The sequence below is a fragment of the Epinephelus lanceolatus genome, chromosome 5 (assembly GCF_041903045.1).
Source record: "Epinephelus lanceolatus isolate andai-2023 chromosome 5, ASM4190304v1, whole genome shotgun sequence".
Lineage (NCBI taxonomy): Eukaryota > Metazoa > Chordata > Actinopteri > Perciformes > Serranidae > Epinephelus > Epinephelus lanceolatus.
Genome location: NC_135738.1, coordinates 33,151,402 through 33,176,075, shown reverse-complemented (window position 1 = coordinate 33,176,075; position 24,674 = coordinate 33,151,402). Strand labels below are relative to the sequence as shown.

General features: G+C 42.8%; 2 protein-coding genes across 8 annotated transcripts in view; both read right to left on the bottom strand.

Annotated features, from left to right (window-relative positions):
• Window positions 1-9: 9 nt before the first annotated feature.
• ada2a (adenosine deaminase 2a) lies at window positions 10-5,731 on the bottom strand. Of its 3 annotated transcripts, none has more exons than XM_078168106.1 (10): window positions 5,466-5,731; window positions 4,650-4,976; window positions 4,038-4,257; window positions 3,551-3,764; window positions 3,332-3,459; window positions 3,126-3,216; window positions 2,808-2,916; window positions 1,954-2,111; window positions 1,625-1,827; window positions 10-1,536 (listed from the first exon to the last, which is right to left on the bottom strand). In XM_078168106.1, exons 2-10 carry the CDS (start codon window positions 4,954-4,956, stop codon window positions 1,446-1,448), a joined length of 1,521 nt encoding a protein of 506 aa, XP_078024232.1. In that variant the 5' UTR covers window positions 4,957-4,976; window positions 5,466-5,731; the 3' UTR covers window positions 10-1,445. The 3 variants fall into 3 exon arrangements, with proteins under 3 accessions (XP_078024232.1, XP_033490975.1, XP_033490976.1); XM_033635084.2 differs by having other exon boundaries at window positions 5,411-5,730; XM_033635085.2 differs by having other exon boundaries at window positions 5,573-5,727.
• Window positions 5,732-7,690: 1,959 nt separating this feature from the next.
• Window positions 7,691-24,674, bottom strand: part of cecr2 (CECR2 histone acetyl-lysine reader) — a 46,109-nt gene continuing 29,125 nt past the window's right edge. For 3 of the 5 annotated variants that reach the window (XM_033635247.2, XM_078168101.1, XM_078168102.1), the window contains exons 6-19: window positions 24,235-24,302; window positions 23,905-24,104; window positions 19,388-19,477; window positions 18,018-18,168; window positions 16,943-17,072; window positions 16,810-16,847; window positions 16,626-16,717; window positions 16,340-16,466; window positions 15,153-15,535; window positions 14,864-15,022; window positions 13,898-14,702; window positions 11,280-13,332; window positions 10,859-10,926; window positions 7,691-10,574 (exon numbers count right to left, since the gene is read on the bottom strand). In XM_033635247.2, coding sequence (XP_033491138.2) covers window positions 10,875-10,926; window positions 11,280-13,332; window positions 13,898-14,702; window positions 14,864-15,022; window positions 15,153-15,535; window positions 16,340-16,466; window positions 16,626-16,717; window positions 16,810-16,847; window positions 16,943-17,072; window positions 18,018-18,168; window positions 19,388-19,477; window positions 23,905-24,104; window positions 24,235-24,302 — 4,348 coding nt within the window. In that variant the 3' untranslated portion in view covers window positions 7,691-10,574; window positions 10,859-10,874. The remainder of the gene's footprint in view (window positions 10,575-10,858; window positions 10,927-11,279; window positions 13,333-13,897; window positions 14,703-14,863; window positions 15,023-15,152; window positions 15,536-16,339; window positions 16,467-16,625; window positions 16,718-16,809; window positions 16,848-16,942; window positions 17,073-18,017; window positions 18,169-19,387; window positions 19,478-23,904; window positions 24,105-24,234; window positions 24,303-24,674) is intronic. The other 2 variants (XM_033635248.2, XM_078168103.1) reach the window with 1 other exon arrangement.

Here is a 24,674-nt window from a genome sequence, read left to right as displayed (position 1 = left end):
AAGCACACAGTAAATCAACAGTTGTCTTTAATAATGTCAAATTTAAATTCAGCAGTTCACAACATTCAAATTCGCCTGGATGATGCTGTTCACATGAATGATAGTCTGCTTCTTAGGGAGTGTTTTCTCATAGATTACATAAAATGTGCGTACATGAGCAAAAGCTCAGATGTGCCATTTTCTATATGCATGCTGAAAATCCAAAAAATGACATTCAGGTAAAAATCCTGTAAAAGTATACAGTCTTTCAAGCCCACAGGATTCAACAGCCTTTTTAACAAGCCATATAAAACACTCTTACAAAGCACAAGCAACCACAAACACACTTCAAAGAGAAATCATACAACATTTAGCACCACAACTAGTTAACAATGCTGCCTGGCACTGTTACCGTCCCCAAAAACAAAGGCAACATGTCCCTTAAAGTGCAAATACATCAAAAACTCTTAATGAGAACAGACGAAACAAAATGTCTTTGTAACTATTTCATGTGCGCAGTTCAGGTAATTCCCCTAAATTTTATGAGACATACAGCATATCAGGCATGTTTCAATATCTCCAGTTTATTCCCTGTGAATAGCCGACTCCACCTTGCGGCAGTGTGGAACAATTGGTGTTTTCACAGCAGATGTGAAGTGGTGAATGTAGGGAAAGCTAAGGGACAAATCGATTCTTAGATGCATTGCAGTTCTCTCTTGAAAGATTCTTGATGCAAAAAAGTAAATAATCGGAAATTTAAAAGCCAATTCTCAACATTAAGTTCACCTGTAATAATTTTGGAAGACCAGGTTGTACGTTCCTAACAGCTGAACAAAGTGGATGGTGAAATGTAATGGATGTAAATGTGCATTGTCTTTACGTTCTAAGCTGGGCTGTTTCTTCAGTTTTGGTAAGGATCACTAAGTGTGAGCAACCACAGTTAGATACAGACCGACTGGCACTTCCTGGTTTAAAAACTTAAAGTCGTTGCCATTAGTTACTACCTTTATAATACTAACAGCTAATGGAAGTAAATCCATCAGTTTATATCACTTACAGCTCGTTACAAATATGCTGCACTTTAAGAGTATCAAGTAGTCACAGAGCGAGAAAAAAATCATGTATAGAAATATACAGATGCATCGATTATCATTTTAAAATCACATCGTACTGCTCTGAATCAGTATTAAATCCTAACGTGCCCACCCCTCAGATAAGCACAGGTGTTACTTAAAACACTAGGATATTCAGTCATCATTTCCGTCATTATCCCATGTCAAATTGTGACAATATCTGACCCCAAACTAGCTCTGCTGTCTCGTATTTCCTGCTACCACAATCCTGCTCACCTGCCCAGCACTGTTTTCCACATTTTACATTCACATTTATACATTACAAGGCAGTCCTTTCTCAAAGGAAGCATCAAAGCATTTCAAGATTGCCCTACGGACAATCCCAGTTTCTATCTAAAAAACATTCTCAGAGACAAACTTATCCCATCTCCTCTGCCACAGATCCAGGGCTTTGTCCTGTTGCTTTGGAGTCAATGAACTGTACCTGAAAGACACACAGGGAGATGTCAGTGAGCCGTCTGCTCAGGCATGTGAGCACTTACACATTTCCTGTCATCTCAGCTGACACCCACCTAATAGAGTTTATGGCCAGCTGTTTGAGGGAGCCTAGATGGGAGCTAATCCCACCAAAGCCCACAAAAGCTTCATAGAAGTCATAAGAGAGTCCAGTGGCACCGAACATGGCAGGGTCATCAGAGCTGATGACCAGTGGGTGGTTCTCTAACATCAGTGCAGCTGCTGGGTGGTTTCGCATATCATCTACTAGCTTCATCACCTGAATGTGGATAAGAAAGGAGATATCTGTTAATAAGATGTCGGATCAATTCAATTACAGCCATGTTGTCTCGTAGGATTTTAAGTATTCTTATTGCACAATATGGTTCACTGGATGATCGTGTACCTGGTTGGAGATGGGACACACTTCCAGAGCCACCCCTTGCTTTCTGGATAGGTCTTTGGCCACTGGGTGTCGGAGCAGAGCAAAGCCATGGCCAATACGGGAGGTGTTAAACAAGAGAGCATCCAACAGGTTCTGGTCCACCTCCGTACCCTCCAGATCTACGTGTAGTAGAGAGAAATCAAATGCAGGTTATTTGGGGATTTTTTTTTTTTAAACATAGTGTGGTGGTTCTAAAATTACTAATTTATTCCTTTCCCTAAATTTCCATTCAAACAAAAAACAGCTCATAATGATAAAAATGTGAGAAAACACAGTCGGATGGGCTGACAGTGAAGTCCAGACTTTACTGTAAGGCACCGAAGTCACGCTGCCATACCAACCACCAGCTGGCGTACTTCACTTAAGTGTTTCCATTGGCGATGCAAATATGAATAGCAAAAAAAAAAAGCCCTTGAAGGTATGTAGTTCTCGGGGAAGCTACCCAGTGGGCAGTTCCTCTCATGGGGTCCCCAGAACAGAACACTTCTGTCTGAAAATGCCTAATGTCAACAGTGTGAAAATACATGTACTTCTTTTTGCACTTAATTACAAAGCTGGCTATGGTAATCCTCACAAACTACACTTCCCCTCTGAGTGATAAATACAACATTCAACACTACACCTGATTTTGTTCTTTGCTACGAACTCTTTAACAAAAGGACTTTATAACTACAAACATTTATCTTTGATGAGATAAGTTTTATAATTCCCCCAATATTCCTACAACATTCCTTATTCTTAACTGTTTTGAGCCACACACTGCAGATATGATGTGTAACACTGTAGCTGTATGAACAGGATGCTTATGAGCTCACCGGTCTCTCCAGCATGGAAAAAGAAAGGAAGTGTCACCCCTCTCTCTGCTGGCAGTGACAAGGCATCTCTGAAGTACCACAGGGGTCTGCCACTGTCCTCGCGGCCCACCTGTACACAGAGAGAGTTTGTTTTTCAATAAACAGAGACGCCATGCTATTACATTAAACATGTTTAAGTAATATTTGCTTCCACTGATTCAAAACTGTTGCCAGAGCTTATATTTTTACTGCTTGTATTCTAAGTGAAACTAAAAATCAAACTGTCAGTACACACACTTCCCACTCAGTGTTATGCGTGCAATGACTGCTGCGTCTCACCACGTCAAAACCAGCCATGATATCGGGGAAGTCTTTCTGGAGCTTCATAGCCTTCTCCACAGTTCTGGCCATCACAGATGCATTTACTCCTCTGAAGCACAAAGTACGGTGTGAGATCAACGATCATATCAACATCCTCTCATGTCTGCTAGTGAGCCAGTAAGCCATTGAGACTGACAAGTAAGATCTATGGAAAGGGAAGTCACCTATGGATTGTGAAGATGATTCTTGCTCCAAAGAAGTCTGGGTGGTCTGCTACGAACTGTTTGGTGACTTCCTGGTAGGTCTTCAGAGTCCAGACTGTGTCATGAGTGCTGCCGTCCAACTCATATATCTGAGTACCACAAAAAAACAACTTCTATATAATTGTGTTAAATTAACAGACAAATGAATGCACTGACACACTAGGCAAGACATTAGTGTACCTCTGGGAGTAAAACTCGCAGCTCCAGGTACATGACGTTGTCCACGTAGAACTCGGTGAGACCTTGGTAGTAATAGTCTCTGAACACAGGAGCGTATGTCACCAGTCCCCACAGTGCAAGGAAGGCCTCCTCAAACTTAGCCCATATCACATCCTGACTGGGGTACACCATTTCTGGATCCTGATCAGTGACAAGCGTCATGTTGGCCATTATGCTGAGGGTGTAAATATGAAGACACGGTTGTGATCAGATGATCTGCGTCGCTTTGGGTCCATTTACCATCGTGCTGAGAGCGTTTATTTCTTAACATTTCTATATAGGAGACCTTGAACTTTCTGGAAACCACTACTTTCTTAACATTGTGATTCACTCTTGGGTTTCTCTTGAAGGAGTTAATAATATAATTTTACAGGACCTTTAAATACACACTGTAACATGTTAAACCTAGCTCCAAATCAATCTGCCATCCTGCTCATCAGGAACTCACCTGTTATCGAGATCTGTGACATTGATCATCTTGGCCCTAAGGTGTTCCAGTAGGGTCCAGGCAGAGCACTGTGGCAGAGCTTTGGGCTCTTTGGACGAGAAGATGAATCTGATGGACTTGTTGTCGGTGATGCACATGTAGCAGTGGGGCCGATAGGTCACGTTCTTCACAAGCCACTCCACGTCTACCATGGCCAAGTCATGGATATGGAGAGCTCCACCTGACATAATGAATTACAGAATTATAAGGAAATAAAGAACGGAGATATGTAGTACAAGTCTGATTCAGTGTTTATTGTAAACAGATCAGGTTAATCTGTGATTTTCAGGAGATTAGGAGTGAAAAATGGTTTGTAGGCATATGATATACACCAAAACTACGAACTTATTGTCTCATAAAGAATAGCTACAGTGTGGAGCCTTATGTGAAGTATACTCTAAACAAAAGACAAAGATCCCTGAGTGCACAGTTGCGCTCAGGAACGATACCATTAACCTCAGAGACTGGAAGGTTTAACACCACCCCAGACAAGGACAGAAGTTGAGAATGATTTTTTGTTTTACTGTCCTGAATATGAAGACATAAGGAATGTATTTTTCAGACCGAACATACCTTTAGGCATCTTCTGGAACAGGCTGAAGATGGGACTGGCCTTTATGAGGTCCTTTGCTTTGAAGAAGTGCAAAGCAGGAGGAAAGTCTGCTCTCACCATCTCATCCTGCTTCATCTTAAACAGGACAGCGTCCAGCCGCTTCTCTGCATCAGTCAACACCACCTGCCCACCTGTCTGCATGGAGGCCTCCAGCTTTATGAGGGCCTCTCTCAGCCTGGGGTCTGGGATGGACAGGACACTGGTCAAGTGGTACAAGAAGAGCAGACAGGCCACAGCCGCGTGGGGGCGCTGTAGTAAAACTGCCATGGTCCTGAGAGTGTGTGGAGCTGTGAGAGAAAAACATTAACAGCGATTAACTGACACCGACACCAACCTCACAGATGAGTTCAGAAAGCCTGTTTCAGGAACCGAAAGCAGCTGTTCTGTGCAAGCTGAGGTAAAAAATAAAATTTAAATTTCCAACGTCGGCAGGAATAGAGAAAGAAATGACGAGGTGTCTGCTCCTCTGCATCATTTCCACCATGTTTACATGTTAACAGGCTTTTATAACACGTCTATGACTAACAATACAAGACAAGAACATTAATGCACATCTTCAAGTGAATGACTCGTGTACAAAACTGTAGGAAAATGAACTAACAATGCTTGTTTAACTCTTGCAGCTCAGTGTGCTAATATGAGAAGGGGCAAGTCTGACTTGTTTTGTTTTTAATAGGCTCAACAGACATCGACACATGAAAACCAGTAAACGTTACATTACCTTAATTTAATCTCAGCGGCGTACAGTCGTGTGAAATGTAAAATGTTGTCCCTACACGCAACACAATTGGTAGCTCTGCTGGTGCCCCGACAGCTGCCAACGGTTTTGTAAACAGTCTGTTGAGAGTCACTAAAAAAAACAGAGGACCACGGTGACACCTACTCGAAGTTGTCAGCTTGAAATACGCGTATGCCTTTCTCAAATAACTTCCTTTATTACAGCAGCGTCACACAAATAAACAAGCTAGCAAACAAAAGGAGCTAAAGCTACGGTGGGGTCTGTCTATTGATATGTTGGGAGTGTTTTTTCCCGTGTTCCGCCTGTCAGATAAACCGCCTCTACCCCGCTCTGATTGGCTGAAATTTAACCTTGATAATCATGTGATTGGTGGAGGATAGCTATATAAACATCAATCTGCAAACCACAGATTAGGGAATAAATGTCCAAATAATGTTGGTTTATCAGAGATGAATATGTCTCAACGTTATTTGTGTGAACAGATTTACAGTCCGTGTGTTAATGTTTAATTTGTAAATATAAAACACCATCCACAAATACAAAAAAGATTTGTAAACTCAAAAAACTGTTGTGAAAAAATTAAACACAAATTCCACAAAGTATCTGTTAATATATTTAATTAATTTACAAATGAATGAAAAGCATTTGTGAATATCTTCCTAACATTTACAACTATGGATAGATATTTGTGAGTCCAGCTTTTATTTTTTTAATCTCAATTCTTGCAGATTTACATTTAAGGAACAGTCTTTATTATTAATATTATTATTATTATTATTATTATTATACATAGTATTAGTGGAATTTGTGTATTTGTAGATCTGATTTATATTTGCATATTTTTTGAGTTAACAAATCTTTTTGTAATAATGAAAATTGTTTTACATTTACAGATTACGCATTTACACACGGATTGTTATCTGCTCACAGAAATAATGAGACAAATTTATCTCCACAGTTTATGGATTGTTTTTGTTTTTGAAATACATGTTTATCAGATTATACAAACTGTAAAATTACTGCACTTTGGCAATGATTTTCATTAAAAAAAAAAATGAATAAAATTAAATAAATAATTTTAATAGAAAACATGTATCAACTAACTAATGATTGAGCATGTTTCTATTTCAAACATGCACAAATATTAAACAAAAAAAAATAGATAAAGTATGAAATATAAGAGCCGTAAGATGTAAAACACAACAAATAGAGCCGTCCATCCAGTCACAGTGACACAAAGATGAGACACAGCTGTTACCCAGTGTTAATAAATAATATATTATTTTAGATGGATAACTATATTTTTTTTTCTTCAAATAAAACAGTATTATAAAATGGAAGGAATAACAGCTTAAAAAAGCCATATACATAACACCTGACAAAGACTAAATTGCAGACATTTGTCATTAAGTATTTTTTACATTGGTGGAGAAGTTGTTTTGATAATTTTCCTCAAATGTTTCTCTTTGGTTTAATTTGGTTTGACTGAAATCATTCAAGTACCTTTATAAAATATAAACATATTTTTGTCAGGGATGAAATGATGAAGTCCTACACTTATTTCCCTCATTGTCTGTTATCTTTCCACAAAAATAAGTCTTTACTACATAATTTTTACTATTAAATTTTTTGTTTACTGTTATATATTGTCTTGCCTTCACACTTTCAGAATTTAGTTATACAACCTGTTTACTTAGGCTCAATTAAAGTATCTTGTTTACATGCCTCCTCTGATTTGTTTCTCTTTTTTTCACCACTGCCAAGTTTGTCCTAATTAGGTCTGAACCACAGAATTTACATGTTTGTTTAAAAGCAGCCCCTTGAAGGAAGCCTGGGGAGCCTCGCTGCTTTATCTTACACTGACGTCACATCACATCACTGACTCCTGCAGACATGAGAGGGGTCACACAAAGCAGCACACAATCTGTGGAGGGTGTTCGTCAAGAGGATAAGCACTAATTGAAGGTGATGGCGTGAGGCGCTTCAATAGATTAATGCATTGTCTTGCATTGGCCCTCTTGTTTTGTCTGTTTGCATTTCATTACTTTTAGCCTTTCAGCTTCTTTAACGGATTATAGATACATGCCCCATTACTATGGGATGGCATGGCCTGGTTTTATGTCTCTTTCCTCACAGCAGTGTTTATTTAAGCACAAGGGAGAAAAATCCATTGATCTGCTGTTATAGTGATGTAACTATGAGTTTATTTTTATCCCTTATGATATGATTTTTATAAATCAACAATGATAAAACTGAGTCCTGTTCAGGAAAAGTGATTTATTTCTAAGAAATGTACAGTATAGAAAATACTCCGTTCCATTTCCAAAATAATCTATGTCAGTCAGATAAGAACATGTAAACGTCACTTAAAAATTAAAACGTACAGGTCTTTTTTTTCAATGCCACCATGCTACTGAGGTAAAAGACGACTGCTTAAAAACAACAAAAACGACACTGAGAAAAAAAGAAACATACACCACATTTATATTAAAACAAGTCCAAAAATGTACAAAAATTCTTAAAAGAGAAAATAAATATGATTCACATTTAATCACGTCTAAATGGTTTTCACTAGTGCAGAGAGATGACGGCAGAGTAAAAGTGAGAGATGAACGCACACTTCCGATCGTCTGGTGTCTTTTCTACGCACCAGAAACACACGCACACACAACTTCTGTACAGCATAAGACAATTTCACAACCTCAGACCTTTAAAATCAACACTGTCCTTCATACATAAGACAGCACGAGTCGAGTGAACACACAACCTCCAGAGGAGCCCTATTAGGCCCACTAAATATTCAGACAATTCCCTATTTTAACAAAATAGCAAGTCTTGTGTGACACATTTAGAAAATTGTCACAGCTTCTAGCACTTTCCTATTCTGTCATCCTTCCTCAAATATTTCCTTAGAGTACCTCAGTATTAAGGAACATAGTAAACCCTTAATGCTGCCAAACTCTGTGTGGTCTATTACAGACCCTATACTGGAATACTGCCTACTGTGTCTAGCTCAACAACCTTTAGGCAGGAAGACATGCAATCTGTACAACCAAAGACCAATTTACAGAGTCCCATGTCAGACATGTGTTCTAATATTGTCTACCTTACTCCTTTAAAAAAAATTGAGGATGAAAGCACTGTCCCGTTAAAAAGATAGTGTACACTTTCAAAGATTGCTTCTTTTACAGAACACCTGTCAATGTCAATGGGCACCATAATTTGACACAGCAATCTGTGACTAACCAAGATGGTCATGTATTGTAAGGCCATTTCGTTGTCAGTTCTGTAAGTCTACAAACTAAAAGTGGTGCTAAAATCATCGGCTGGTCGTTAAATGTTGACCCACAGGAGTCTGGCAGGGCAGGAGAGGAAGTTGAAGGGACTCAGTAGACGCCATTGACTGGCTAAGATGAGGTAGATTCATTTGCTGCCATCACTAAACTGAACAAGTGGGGCTCATAGGTGCAACATGGATATGATAAGGTGTAGGGTGCGGGACAAAAACCTCCAAAGTCCACATCAGTTGTGATAAAAATACATTGGTTGCACTTAAAAATGTGTCAGAAGAAAGCCCAAATTAACTGTGATGATGAATGGTATGACACCAGATCAACAGGAATGTAGAATAACTCATATTTGATCCATCAACTGTGATGAAAATGAAAAAAATTCAAATTTCATGGGGGAAAAGTCCGATTAGTTGGCAGTGCGATAAGCCACATATTAAGGACAATGAATAAAGACCCTTGAAAGTTCAGTTCTTCACATGAGGTGGATTGATTTGCCACAGTTGCAGTCCCATTTTCCTTATGCTGCTCTTCCTTCAAATAATGCAGAAAAATACCCGTATATAGAAACTGTACACCCTGAGGATACGTTTAGTATTGACATGGGGAAGAGGAAGCACTCAAAGAAGTAACCATGCAAAGGGCAGCGCCGTGAACGAACGAAGTACGCATTTTAACGTGGAATGCAACAAATGTCACAGTTGAAAACAACAGCGGACTTGATGTGTTTGTTCTGTGCATTTACCAGCTAGCGGGACGTGTCATTTTAAAATTCCCCCATCTGGGACAAGAGGTAAGGATATATTATCATACATATATGTGTTTGACTAAAAATAAGACTATCCAAGGCCACTCCAGGATGTCCAGACTAACAAAATCCATAGTGCATGACAGAGTTGGGTACAGTCGAATACGATTTGCCGGTCCCTCTCTGCTAGTCGAAGACATTCTTGACAATGAAGGCAGCTTTGAAAGATGCATATACTGTGTGTTTACTCCACAACTAGAGAAACACTGTTGGGTGGAAATGGACAGTGAATGGGCCTTTTTTTCAGGACAGTTTAGGCTTCAGACAAATGATCAGTGTTTGTGTCCTTTCACATGCAGCTAATATGCTGTACACACCCTATTATCTACACATTCACTCATACATTCACAAAGGAAACCAAGGCAATTGCAAGGGGCCTGTGAGTTGACTGGGTTAGGGTGACAGTCTCATAGTACCTCCTTTTCTACACCTGAGTTTAAAGATAGGGTTGGAACAGAGAATAGCAGTAAAAACAACAAGAGTCCCTCTTGTCTTCATCACAGTGCTCCTCAGTTCTGTCAGTAGATTAACAGCTCCATCAAGCACTGCAGTCAATGGACAAGATAGGCAGGCTGTGTTCTAGGGCCTTTAATACATTAATATTCCCAATGCTCAAAGAGGAGAGGGTTGTCCAGTGTTGTTGAAGGCAGGGTCCTCTGTGTTGAGCAGGTTGGCCTAGTGGTTAAAAAGGCTGCCCTTCTGCTAGTTCAAATGCGCACGTTGGGAAGCAACCATTGTGGTGAAGAGACCTTGAGCAAGACAGTAAATCCCTGCCAGTTCCACAGAGGTTTGTGTGAAGAAGGGCAAGCGAAAAGAAAATTGCTCTCCAGGGCTCAATAAAAGTTCACATTATTATTATCTTAATACCAGCTGCCTGGTTGGATCTTCAAGTTCAGTGGTAACACAGAGCCAAACGTTCTCGTCCAGTGTAAGAAAATTAGTAAGAGATGTACGTGGAGCATCAAGTGTCCCATCTACAGTCAGTATGCCCACATATTCTTCATTTTGGCTCACTGCTTTGTCCAGATGTTCTTTGATAATAACATGCCTGAAAGGAGGAGAAGAACAGTTAGCTGAACATCTACAATTTCAGCACATTTAGGACTGACACAACACTGCAAAAGTTTGAAAGCATCATTGTATCATTTTGAAGGTTTGTTCCCTTTGGATATGCATGAATGCCTTCTGGCAGCTTGTTTAAGTTATCAGAAATAGATACCTACGGCACTGTAAAGAAATATTTACGGAAGGATGATAATATAGGAAATTGCTGGAAGCTGTGAGAAAAAGTTTTAACATATAGTGTAATGTGTCAGAATTATTTTTACTCACTCTGATATGGTATGTGTCACACTCCTTGTTTACTGCTAGGGCCGCCTGGGGCAGCCATCATCTGTTGCCTGTGACGGCAAAAAAGAAAAGTTGTAAACATTGTCATTAACACTTAAAAGGTCAAATTGCCACTGTTGGGTCAGCAGTATATGTCAAACTAATTTGAGCTTCATAAAGGTTGTGTTCCTTGTCCTAATAGATAAATCATATCAACACTTCATGGGTTTAAGAAGAAACTTTCGGCCCAGAGAAAATACAAAATGTATATCAAATGATAACAGCAGCTTGCAGTTTACAGTTTAGTTTGACTGTGAAACAAACAAAAGCAAGTGTAAAAGTGTGTAGCTCAAAATTAAAATACTGATAAGAGAGAGTAACAATATAACGTTGTAAATGCAAAAGACTGGAACAATCATTTTACCCTGGATGTACGAAGTGTTCTGGTGCCAGGCCTCTCTGCTGAATCATCATGCCCTGGAAGTGCCCAGCAGGCCGGGGGTGTCTGTACATGGCCATGCGTGTCTGACCCGGTGAGTAAGGCAGCTGCTGGGGTCGCTGCAGAGCCTCCATCAGGTGTGGATGAGGTCTTTGGGCGGCATAGCGTCCGGGATCTGGGTACAGGTGGCCAGGGTAAGGGGCTCTGTTGCCATCTCCACGAGTCTGAAACATCATATGGGGTGGAGGAACGCCGCCTCGCTGCATCCCAGGGTGCACGGCACGTGGATCGTACATGAAGCCAGACACCATGTGTGCAGCAGAGGCGGGAGGTTGATGTTGAGGTGGCTGGGTGCTACGGCGGCGGGCAGCTGCATTATGGCTGTCGAGGTCCAGGATTTCTTTAGGGCTCTCAGGTCGCTCTGAGCTCTCTGTACGAGCCTGCTTTGCTGGGCTGCCACCACTGCTACATCCGCTGGCCTGCTCCCTGCTTTCACTCTTCCTCTCCTCTGGGCCTCCAGGGTGTGGCCCTACATCTGGCGCAGGGCCAGGGGACATCAAACTAGCACTACTGGAGCCCTCAGAGCCCAGTGGGGACATACTGCTCTCCTTTAACTGACCGTTGCCTCTGGCACTTGCTACAGGTAGGTAGGCGTTGGGCGGCATCGGTTGGCGAGGCTGATAATGAGACCGATGCCACTCCTCTGAAGGATAACTCCCTCTGCTGTTGGCCTGGTTATGGGCTTGAGCTTGTGGGTAGTAGTGTTGCTGCTGGAACTGATGAGGTGGGTACATGTTGGGGTGGGCCTGAGGGTGCTGTTGGCCTGACGAGTGGTAGGAGTAGGCGGTCCCTCCCTGCTGGTGGTAGGTCGGGTGCTGAGCATGATTGTGGAGAGGGTTCATGGCCTGGTTGTGATAAGGGTGGTGAGCAGAAGGAGGCATGGGTCGGGTCATCCGTGTCTGGCTGTAGTGTGGATGTGGATGGTTCCCCATGCCATACGGACCCATGGCTCCATTTACCTGGCCTTGGGACTGAGGAGGCATGGCTGGATTGTGAGCGGGTGCTGGCCCTCTCTGAGCCTGCATACCTGGGTTACTACCCACCAGCTGGGTTTGATGGTGATTGGGGCTAAAAGCCTGGTGTTTATAAATACCATTTGGAGGCCCAGATTTCATCATGTGCTGTGGAGGAATGGCATTGCCGTCTGTGTCCGGTCTACTAGTAGGCTCACTCGGTCTTTGATCTCCATGGTCCGCTGGGCTAGGCTGGGAGGGTAACAGTGGGGTAGGATGACTGGGTGGCAAAGAGGTGAGAGGAGCTGGCTGAGGAGGTCCAGGCTGGGCTCCTTGTGTGGCACTCTGTGGCATCCCATGCATGGGGCTGCTCTGGGTGGGGCGTTGTGGAGAGATGTTTTGGGAGAGGTGATGAGGGGGTAGTTGCTGTGTGCTCTGGGTCATCTGCTGGGGAGAGCTTTGAGGGTGGCATTGGGGAGGGGAACTCTGGGCTGCCTGAGGTTGCTGCTGTTTTTGGATGTTCTGCTGATGTTCACTTGGCCGATGTGCATTCTGCATGTGTGACAAGTTGTTCTCAGACATTGGCTGAGTGGAGCTCTGAGATGCTGCAACATGTAGTGGCGGTACATTCTGGTGAAGAAGTGTGGGGCTCTGAGCGTTTTGCTGTGGACTGTTCTGTGTATGCTGTGGGTAGTTGGGATGTTTGGGATCAGTGGAGACGTTGGTACTTGTGTTGACGTGGGATGAAACCGTTGTGGCACTAATGTGATGAATGGGACGGTGGCCATCTCCCTCCTGCTTGTGGCTCTCTGTTGCACTCTGTGGGAGCACTGGTCCAGACGGATTCTCCTGTGATCTTTCCAAGATAGAGGTCAGGGGACTCTTCATTCCCTCTGCTGGGCCTGTGTGGTGTTCTGTGGGGCTGCGGATGGACGGGTGCTCTTGATTCATTGAAATAGTGTTTTTATGTGATGAATCTTCGTCGGAAATTTTGTTGGCAGCCATTTTGTTCTCTGATGTTGAGTCTGTTGAAATACAGAATAATGAAAGGAAAGTTAGCATTAAAAGAGTAATGGAAAATACATTAGCACTGATCAACTATTATTATAAGAACAAGACTGAGTTGATATCACTGCATTATACTGTCAAAGAATATAGAAATAAAAAAAGACGAGGTTTGTGTCACTTTATAATATCTATCCCAACCAATCAAATGAACATTACAAAACAAGCAAATTAAAGATTCACCCATGTCCCGTTTCATTCCTTTAAAATGAGAATGCAAACAAATTGCAAGCTTGCTGGTGAAGCTTACATGGCGACATGCCATCTCTTTTTTCCCCTTAAAGCAACCAGCAAAAAATTCGCTCAACTAATGAATATTCAATTTGCCACTTACTGTGAAAAATAATTAAAATCAAATTGCAAAAAGCCCAGAGAGGAAGGGCAAAGATGGGGGCTGTGCTGATTAAATTGAGACACTGCAGTATAGAAAGAGCACTTGTGTAGGAAAAGGTTAAACTGTGCTTGGGTTCCTTCATGCAGAATATAGATGGCTGGTGAAACACTGAGAGAGAAGGTCAGGTCTACCTTTGGGCTGCATGTCTGTCTGTTGGGGAGGCTGACTGTCTGGCCTATTGTCTCTAGCAGGACGCAGCAGCTGAACCTCAGGGGCAGGGGGAGGCTGCTGAGAGGGGTGAGCTGGGATGTTGCCAATTCCTGATGGGGGCCCGGGCTGCTGAAAGTTGCCCATGTGCTGATGAGGGGCACCAGCAGGGGGTCCAGAAGAGGCTGACAGCTGCTGCAGGGCCAGCATCTCTGGGCTTTCCAGCATGGAAGCCAAGCGTGTCCTGCCAGAGGAGTCTGGATGTGGAACAGGGGGACGCGAGGACATGGGCCCCGGGGAGCTCACCGCTGCAGACATTTGATACTGGGCATTGGGAGGAGGGTGGGGGTATCCAGCAGCTTCCGGCCATGGTTTATGCCCCACTGGAGGAGGGACTCCCCCGTAACTAAAGTTGCGCTGGTTCACCATGTTGGGATCTTGCATGCGCATCCCGTTGGGTCTCTCCTGGTGATTCATACCAGTCCACATGTTGGATAGGCCCATACTAGGAGGCCTCATGCCTGGGTAATTGTGCTGAGGTGGCCCCTCTGGCCCAGGGAATCTGTTGCCCATGGGGTGCATGGTGTGGCCCTCTGGACGGTGGTGGGATGGATACATGCTGGCTTCAGGAGGAGGGCCCGGCTGGAGGCCCATGGGACGTGGGCCCAGGGACGGGCCATGAGTTGGGCCCATGTAGGGGTGCTGCTGCTGGTGTGGAGGCTGCTGCTGGTTAGGATCTGGGACCATGGGATACCTAGGACCCATGTGATGTCCTTCAACCATGCGATGCTAGGGGAAAAGAAATCAAGGTGTTGTGATCAGTGTAAGTGTACATCAGTCCATGTTACCTGCATCAAGTAGACCACAGACAGAATAAGGTGGTTCTTCAGTAAAAACTGTAATTTAAACATTATAATTAAGTTTAAAAAGATGTAATTTGGTCTGTATACCTGCATGTTGAAGTTGTGGGGCAAGCAGTTCAAACCGGGATCTCCATGCCTGGGAATGTGACCTGGGTAAGCGAAGCGGGGATCCATGGCCATTCTTTGGCCATACATGTGTGGGCCATGAGGACCAGGGGGACCAGGTGGACCAGGAGGACGACGGAGCTGGTAAGATAATAAAGAGAATTCACTATTTAAGTGTTTCTACTACATTTCTGTGTAAGATAGGTGACAAATTAGGTGCATAGGTTTTTAAAAATGTAGAGGAAAACAAGCAATGTTATCTTGTGGCTACCTGTTGCCCTGGGTGATACATGCCCCTGATGTCTCCTTGATGAATGTGCTGCTGGCTTGGAGGCAGGCCGTGGGGGTGAGGGGGACCATTGGTCCAGTGAAGCGGAGGAGGTGGTCGCGTTGCTTTGCTGTCCTCATCCTCTGACAGCGTGCTGCTCTTGTTCCCTTGGGAGTTTCGCTTACGCTGGACTTGCTCAGTGGCTTTGATCAGGCTTTCAGGTCCCAAATGTTTACTGCTGCCACGATTGCGCTTTTTGTCTTTGCGCTCCTTGTCTTCGTTGTTAATGTGGAATTCCTCGTCTGTGTCGCCATCCTCTGACGGAAAGTGTTTCAATAAGGCCCGGCTAAAACACCTTTCCAGACTCTCTGCCATGATAGTGTACTCTGAGGAAAGGCAGACATTGATATTAGCTATGCTCATGTGATAAAACACATATAGGTTCTTACACATCTCCTGCACCCCTATAAACACAGCCACACACATGAAAAACAACACCTGTTGCACATCGACTCATGTACACTTGATAGCTTTTCATCTGCATGCTGAAAGTCACTCCCTCGCTTTCACAAACCAAACACACTCCCACAAACTCCACCTCGCCCCATCTCTTAGTCATTCCCTTACACTCAAACACTACACACCAATATGCATGCCATGTACCCATAGAAACACACTTGCTCCTCTGTTCTCAGCCCAGCGCTGGCCGACTGACCAGGTCAGAGGGCGTAGGTTGACCCCTGCTCCGCCAACCCCTTCCTCCTCCTCCTGCTCCACCCTGGGCCCCCTTACCACTCTCCTCCCCCTGTCCCTGGGGAGAGTATTCAGTTGGATGGATGGCTCCAGACAGGGGGCTTAGGGGCTGGAATGTTTCTCTGGAACTGCAGGGCTCAGATCCCCCTGAGCACTGGAGCACAGCTCAATCACTCCTCATTAATCACTGTCAAGGCTGCCCTGGCCCCGGCCCCAACACAGCACTGAGTCCGGCCCCTTTTCTTTTGCTCTCTCTCCCACTGTCGCCCCCTGACTCTCACCCCAAAAATTCATATATGCACGTCTTTCTCACAACACACACACACCCACACACACACACACACACTGAAATGGATTTTGAAGCCAAATTCTTTTTGGAGGAAGCAGGCACTTTTGGGTTAGAGCTGGTTTGTGTTTGTGCAACTGTGCTCATTTACCACTGTCTTCTCCATTGTACTCGATGCAGTTCTCAAACATTAGCTTCACGTCGGCAACAAACTCCTCCTTAGCAACGTACTCCCCATCGTTGAGCTTCTTTTCAATGGTGGACAGGTCCATGGGAGTCTGAAAGGATTGGAAGAACGATTAAGTATAACAACTAAACACCTCAAGTAATACAATATTTGTGATTGAATACATTATTTGCGATGTGAACCAAACATATTCAAATACAATATCACTACTGCTATCACATGCCAGCTGTCATTGTCTTGTATTTAGTACCTGGATGATCTCATGGTAATTCGGGGCATAGGACTCATCCACAGGCTCCAAGAAAGGCCAAGCATCTTTATGGGCTTTCAAGACCTCGAGCACTATAGAGGAGAGATTAGATCAGACATTAGAACACATATTAATACAGACTGAGTTAAGTCAACAACCTCAAGTAACTGCTCAGTAAGCATACCTTTATATAGAGCAGTGTAGTCGTCATCGATTTCATAGCTGAAACGTCAAACATACAACGTGTTAGAAATAATACACCTTGAGTCATTAAGGTAGGAAGTGAAATCTCGAGTCAAATGTAAAAAGCCTCTCACAATGCTTTATTCCTGCGTGTTCTGTGGACAGGAGAAGAAGGCTCCAGATTCAAGAGTTCAGGTGGTAATTCTTTTCCTTGAGACAGCAGCCAGGCCCTTTCCTCACGCATCTTTCGCCTCTTAGCTCGTTCTGAGAGAGAAGGACAAACAGAGGGGGCAATTAGCAGCACAAACAATAAAAAAACATCAGTCTCAGAAGGCTGCAGGCAAACAGTGTTTTAATTGCTTTTTCAGGCTCTTGAGTTACAGTTTAAATTGCACTTGCTGTCCACCGAGGCTGTCAGGAGAGTCAATGAAAACCAGGCCTTGGGAATCAGAGACAGCGGCAGCTCGGATAAGTAGAAAGAGAGCGATTCGTCAGCCATCTTTTCTTCGGCCCAGTTGATCAAAAGAGCAGAACAGAGAGAGTGCATATGTATCGCTGCTTTATCTTTTAACATGAGATGCCTGCCCCCCCCCCCCCCCCGTGTGGATTAAAGAGGTTCGAGGGAGGATTCCACATATGCAATCCACACAGAGAGCTGGCCAGGTCCTGCTGTTCATCTATAATACATTAATGAGGCTCCTCCACTGAAGCACAATCAGCAGTTCGTTAACCCTTGACAGATGACATCAGAGGGGGAGGGGGGAGAAAAAGAGAAGTGATCCTGTGATTAAAGGCCCTGAACATTCCCTCTCACAGTCTCTGTGTACTATACATAAATCACAAAGCTCCGAGTGCTGCTACGCTACAGCACATTTTCAAGCCAAGTAACGAGCCAAACCACAGCAATGGAGATGTGAAAGTCTGTGTGTGTGGGGTGCCCTTCACAATCAATTCTGCCCTTGATCCCTGAGTTGGAAGAAGAGTGCGAAAGCCCCCTACCTGATGCTGACAGGTTGCTGATGAAAGAATGTGAAATTGTTGCTGCTCCTTGATATTTGACTTTTGGCACTGAGCTCCTTTTTATTTTGTAACCTTTCTGCATGTAATCGCAGATGTGCTACAGTACCTCAGGGATATCGTTTAGATCTTAAAATATGGGTACTTTGTGCACAAACAGAAGCTGTTCATCTTTCCAGCCATCCATCTTACCCTCCACGGCTTTGATCTTCTCCATCTTTTCTCTCTGTTGTTCTTCTTGCTGAAGCCTTTCCTCTTCTCGTCGCTGCTCGGCCAGCAGGACCTGCCTGTCCAGCTCTTCATCTTTCCTTTTCTCCTCCTCTGCTATGGCCTTCAGATTGTCCTAAACACATAAACAAAAGCCCATTAGTCCACTCAGGACTTGTGGAAGGACAGCTTGTAATGAATACTAGGAAGCTGAAAGTTAGACAGCTTTAACTATATCAATCCTGTGCATACAACTCCAGGAATAATGTACAGAAGCATTGCACCCAAACCCCCAAATACTTCCAACAAACACCTCATTACACCTGAATGTATGTGCAGTGGAAACCTGTCATAGTGATCACGTCTGTCCAGATCAAATTTATCATGATAAATGGACGATTATTATGACCAATTTTGTTTTCTTTTTCTTTATTTATCATGCAGATAATTGACGTTTTTATATTTATTACATGAATGTAAAGAAATAAAAAAGAGAGTTTCGCTGTTAACTGAATTTCACTGATTGTTTCAAAATACAGTGCTGCTGTTTTATTTCGTGGGCATTATGATTCCACATGAAGAGGGCAGCTTCAACCACAGGTGATTTCCCCAAATGTATTCGCTTTCTGTCTCCATAGCAGCCATGACTGTTTCTCATTGTTTGAGTGCAGTTAGCCTGAGGAACACCAAATTTCACTGCTGCATCTTATTGGCTTGTTTTTGGCAGTCTGTCATAAGCTTTGAGGAATAATTTTTTTTTTAAAGATATTTTGGGTGGCATTTTTAGCCTTTATTTGATAGGACAGACAAGTGTGAAAGGGGGAGAGAGGGAGTGACATGCAGCAAAGGGCCACAGGCTGGAGTCGAACCCGGGCCGCTGCGGCAACAGCCTTGTACATGGGGCGCCTGCTCTACCACTAAGCCACCGTTGCCCCTTGAGGAATAATTTTTATCATGAGAATATTACATTCCATTTGCCATCATGATTTCAATGTACATGCAGCACCAGCCTCAAGTAGCCAGCTGGAGGCAGACGGGCAACCGAAAGGCAAAGTATTGCTTTAAAATTAAAATAAATAAATAAATGAATAAAATTACAGTAGTTTTAATGTTTTCTCCATGTGCTGTCATGTATGAAAAGACCCAAAATTGAATGCTGTAGCTGTGATTGCTATAAGTGGTTTCCAATATAATGTAAATAAAAAAGCACATAGCATGTTTTGTAAAGAAGCATTGTTAAAACAAAAACAAACTAGCGGATTATGTGTGAAAATTAAAAATTGTATGATGTGATGAATGTCTTTTTAGAAACACAGCAATACTATCAAAACAAATACAAAGACAGAGACACATACCTCTTCCTCTTGGTTAACGTGTTTTTCAGAGAACCGTTGTGATATGCGAACTGGGGCTGGGTCCAGCAGCTTCTGTTTCTGTTCCCGCTCCTGAAGAAAAATGAAAAATAAGATCAGTTCTGTGTCTTGTAGGCTGTTAAAGGCACAATCCAAATGTAAACGAAGGGGCAATCCTGTCTTTCTTTTAATAAGCCAACTATCAGTGGATGACAAACTTACGTTTATTATTCTAATTTTTAATCTACCATTCCAACTTTATAATTTCTGAATTACATAGGTGGATATCTGTCATTTCTATGGTCAACCAATTACTGATTGAGTCGTCAAGACCATGAGACAGACAGCCACACACAAGCCAACACACTGACAGGCCCTGGGGAGTTGCAGAGGAGTGGTGAGTATTGAGAGGTCACTGGCTCTGCTCCCCCCTCACCCAAGTCACTCTCCTCCACTTCCTGCATTCCCCCACCTTTCTCTTAGGTTGACAGCTGAGCTTAGTCAGTTTGACAAATACACAACACAGTGAAATAACACCAGACAGCCAATCTTTTGAGCATGATATTTTGACTCTCTCACCATGCATCCTGAAAATACAGACTACAATCCACATTTGAATCCACATCAGTGATCCAGATATAGCACACGGGAAAGAAGAGAGACACCAGCCAACAGAGAGCTCTAAGCAGATCCCTTGAAAGCCTGTCTGTATCAGGGACTGGCCTCTGCAGCTCACGTCAGAGTTCATCAGGGAAGACGGACTGTGAATAACTGTCAGCCCGGAGCGGCCGACAGCACTGGGAGGTGCCTCAGTCAGGCTTCTGGTCATCCATAAAACAGCTAGAGGAGGCCTTAAAATGCAGTAGCAGCTGTATGTAGCCTGTGTATGTGTGCAGGTGTGGAGGTAAAAGAGGAAGGAAGATGTGGGTTGGGAGTGAGAGGCGAATAGGAGAAAAAAAAAAAAGACAGATGTTCATGATCTGATCTATAGTGCCCTCCACAACTCTTCAGTCCCCACTCCATCTCTGCCATGTCTTAGTGTGAAGCACTGGCATATCCTGGGGCTCCACAATTCCTCCCCACATTACCACCAGCACTAAACCCCCCCTCCATCCAGCACACACAAGATAGAGTGCCTCTGGTGTCGACACTTTAGAGAGGTCGAGAGAATCCTGCAGCGCAGCAGAGCTGTCATTCAAGAGGCTCCATCCTGCCTCAAGGTGAGCTCCCGCCCGCTGTCAGTGCCCCATGAAATGGCTGGTGACAGCAGCCTGAGACACGTGGAGAGGAGGATTCAAGAGGCTACACACACTGAAGATTTGACACGCTTGTATGCACGCATACACCCACATGAAGACATACATATATTTATGTCAATTTATGACAAACATTTGCTGGTTTCAGCTGCTTTAATGCGTAGAGTGGCTGCTTTTCTGTTTTTGTATTGTTTTGAATTGAATAGTTTGAGATTTTGGACTATTGGTGAAACAAAACCAGCAATTTGAAGACATTTGGGCTCTGAAGGTTTAAAATAGTTATGAATTTTACAATGTCTTTATAGTAACTAGAAAATAACAAACACAATAAAGATCAATGTGTTTTACAGAGCTCAGAGGGGTGTTACCACCTAGCCAGGTTAGAAGGTTAGCACGGTAAGTTGAGCCTAAAGCCAGATTTTTCCATCCTAGGAGGGTCGATCTCTTCTAGATCGCCATGGTAACTTATGCTACAGACCTAACCTGGTCTGGACCAGTTTCTGTTCAGAGTTTAAGCTTGAAATCAGCTTCAACATTATAACTGCACTTAATCCAACTCATGTAATGTTACATTAGTAATGCCACTGAATAAAGCTGTGTAGTTACATTAGCGCTTGCTGTAAGTATTGCGTTGTGTTTTTTTTCTTCCACAGAACCTACAGTATATCAGTGATGTGGAAATATTAATCTGAGCAAAAATATTGTTTTGTATTATTTGCAAGGTTGTTCTTGCTGTTACTGAACTACTGAATGTGTAGTAGTGTTCTCTGGTCCATTTGCAAACACTGGCTCTAAAAGAAACCTTTCATTAAACCCCCATGAAACATTACACATTAATGGTTCACTATATTATTAATCAGTGAGGCATTTACTTGCATATGAAATGCAGTATTAATCCCATCAAACCATACCATAATGTCACCACATTAGATTATGTTTTTCTGCTTGGTCCTGATTTGCTCAAGTCCATTTTATGCTGCTGGTATATTACAGCTAAACATTGATTAGAACATGGATTAGTCTATTGGTATTTATCACAGACCATATCCAATCAATAAAACTCATTTTACGTTGATTTGACTAAAATCTAAAATGATTTCCCCGTATAATTTATTATGGGATACTGTCAGTATACGTAAATGGAGATCTTGAGTATAACGTTTAAATCTGCTGAGTCAAGTTTAAAGTTTAAAAGCTGCAGAATCTGCAGCTGTCAGGTTGGAAATAAACAGAGAGGTAAAATAAATAAACTTGTAAATTTACACAATTAGTAATTTTCCTCTCTCCCACTCCCCCGCGGGATCTTTTAATACAGTATGATCTCCAGCTGTGTGACATCAGTGGGGTTTATTTGCACATAAGAAGAACATCAGATGAGTGCACTTCCTTTAATGAGACTTTAATTGAGAGTGTTCTTTGCACAAAGTATAATTAGAGCATTTTTCCACACTGTGACCAAGTGTGCTAGAGGCCATGTAAAGTTCTGTTCTGTTTAATATAAATCTGTCTCTTAAAGTCTCACACACTTACAAAAATTCAAGAAAAAAATTCTCCAAGATGCTCCTCCACTGACCAGCCCAAATCCAAAGCTACTGCAAGAGAGTCCTTTTGAATGCCATATATAATGTGAGTATGACAGTCAATGAAGGATAAGACTACATTCACCAACTGACTATTTGTGAGAAGTGACTGACCGTTCAGCCAACATCAAACTGTCAGCGGGATCCTTTACTTCACTGCTGATGATGATGGTGACAGGCTGCGAGGGTTTCTATATTAACTATATTATTAACGTCATAGGAGTAGAAAGAGCCTAATCATCATCTTTATATAAATAGGTAGGATACAAACAGGGACCCACTTAAGCTTTGACTAGCTGTACCATCCAGTAACTGAAATGAATTCCACTGGAAACTACTGAAATTCGTTGGAAGGAAAATTGAGTGGGTAGTGTTGTCTTTGACTCATGCTTGCTGTGAACAGAGCGAAACATATCTCTACGATCTCCCCCTGAGGTACTTACAGCAACACACATTCCAAGAAGATGTGACAGGCAAATGAGCACGACCCAAGGTATGGCCAAGCCCAGCAGGACTACGACAGAACTTGTGCCCTCATTCTACCAAAGACGCACGAGATCATAGCTCTCCACAGTCAAGCTCAAGTTAAAGGCCTGGGGCAGACTTCATTACCAAGGAGGTGTGCAGAACTAAGGGCAAGCACAGACCAGCTTCCCTTCACTTCACCTCTCCTGCAGCTGAGCTGGCCCAGCTAAAGTGTCCGGGATCATGAATGAAACTCTTGGAGGAGGACAGCGATCTGTGTCAGAACATGAAAGCGCCTGAATGGAGACTGGGGGAGATTGCTTAACTCTTCAAGCTCCATTACTCAATCTTCACTGGGGCTGCCAGTGCTAAAAAGTCATACGTATAGGGACTAAAATTAACATTAATTTAAAATGAAGCTGTCACTAGAATTACAGCCTCACACTTGTATGCCTCAACCAACCAGCCAAGTTGTAGTTTACATCCATGTCTGTCCTGAGTCATATAGTATATGTAGTCAAGACTTTGAATTGATTTAATAAAAGGCATTAAGTGTAATTTTTTTTGGCAAAGTGGAAATTATCATGATATTGGTGTGAATAATTTCCAGTGACAAACATGCTGTCTTCACTGGAGCATTTTTACAGAGGAGGACTGATACAGAGCTTTGTCACATGGTGCAACGACAGTCACCTGAAACTCAATATCAGCAAAACCAATGATCTTTTGGTGGAGAAACAATCACCACAGTTTTAAAATGGACACCGAAGATTAGTGTCACCCGTTCAGCATCAGACCAAATGTCTCTCCTTGTGTTCCTGAGTTATGGACAGACACATAACCCAAAAACATAATGCCTCCGACCACGGCTGTCACTGGCATGGAGGTTTTTGTACTACCAATGGAGGGCTTTCAAGTCTAACATGGGGTTAATATTAAGATAAAATGAGAAAAGTTCACATTAAGCTTGATAGATACTGCCACCATCACAACTGTCAGTATGTTGGCTGTTTGTGACAAACACTCCAGGATAGGAAGCAAAAATTAAATCAGCATTTTTAGATGCTAACAGCAGCACATCTGGCATGGTTGCAATTGCTGTTTATGAGCTGGTATTCATTCATATTGCTCTGGGTAGCCTCTGATAAACTCAACCCAGACTCCATAATGTTCTGCTGTAATTGGGACTAATAGTAGCAGTGTCTCTCTGGTGTCTGACCTTGTGCTCAATCATGCTGCTGATCTCAGGCAGGAAGTTCTGGCTGATGACACGGTAGAGGTGGCGGTCCTGTGGGGAGGTTTTGTCCTTGATGCTTTCTGCCAGACTGACCCATTGTTCCTCTGTATCACACACAAGGGACCAAGCGCCTCGCTTTCGGCCTGGTAGAAGCAAAGAGGAGAGACGTTGGCTTATTGATTCTGGGGAAGACGTGTGGAGACAATTTAAATCAGTGAAACTGGTAGTCAAAACTTAAATGAAGCACAAATACACAGATTCCTCGATGTAGTCAAAATACAAATGTAATTGCTTAAATTCATGAGCTCTCACCTGCGCTGGGGCTGAGATCTTCGATCCCATTTTCTGTCTTCACTTCTGGCACTTCATTTTCCACCTCACTGAAAGGTAAAAAAAATAAAAGAGTAATAGATACAACACATTGCTACAAAGGACGGAGTCATTTCAAACATGCTGCAGTTGCAATAGTTTAAATCTAAGAGCAACTCCCCCACAATGAATTTATGTTTCCACTATTAGGCTTTTTGGATGTTAGATTTGATTACTCTGTATTGCATCTATAATATTTTCCATGATCTACATTCTCCCACAGAGCTAATAAAATTTGTGTTATACACTTGTAATCAAAATATAATTTGAAAATGTATGGCTAAGAAATGCTTAATTTATTAATCACTTATTATATGTCAGATCTAGCAGTAGGCTACAGGTCAGTCAACAACTGACTGAGAGCAAAGGAAATAATTACACAA

Excerpts from the sequence above, each read along its gene's own strand:
- ada2a (XM_078168106.1), bottom strand. The coding sequence starts at position 4,956 with ATGGCAGTTTTACTACAGCGCCCCCACGCGGCTGTGGCCTGTCTGCTC. Across the intron at positions 4,258-4,649 it reads GTTCCAGAAGATGCCTAAAG|GTGGAGCTCTCCATATCCAT; the intron begins GTATGTTCGGTC and ends TCATTATGTCAG. Across the intron at positions 2,917-3,125 it reads TCATGGCTGGTTTTGACGTG|GTGGGCCGCGAGGACAGTGG; the intron begins GTGAGACGCAGC and ends CTCTGTGTACAG.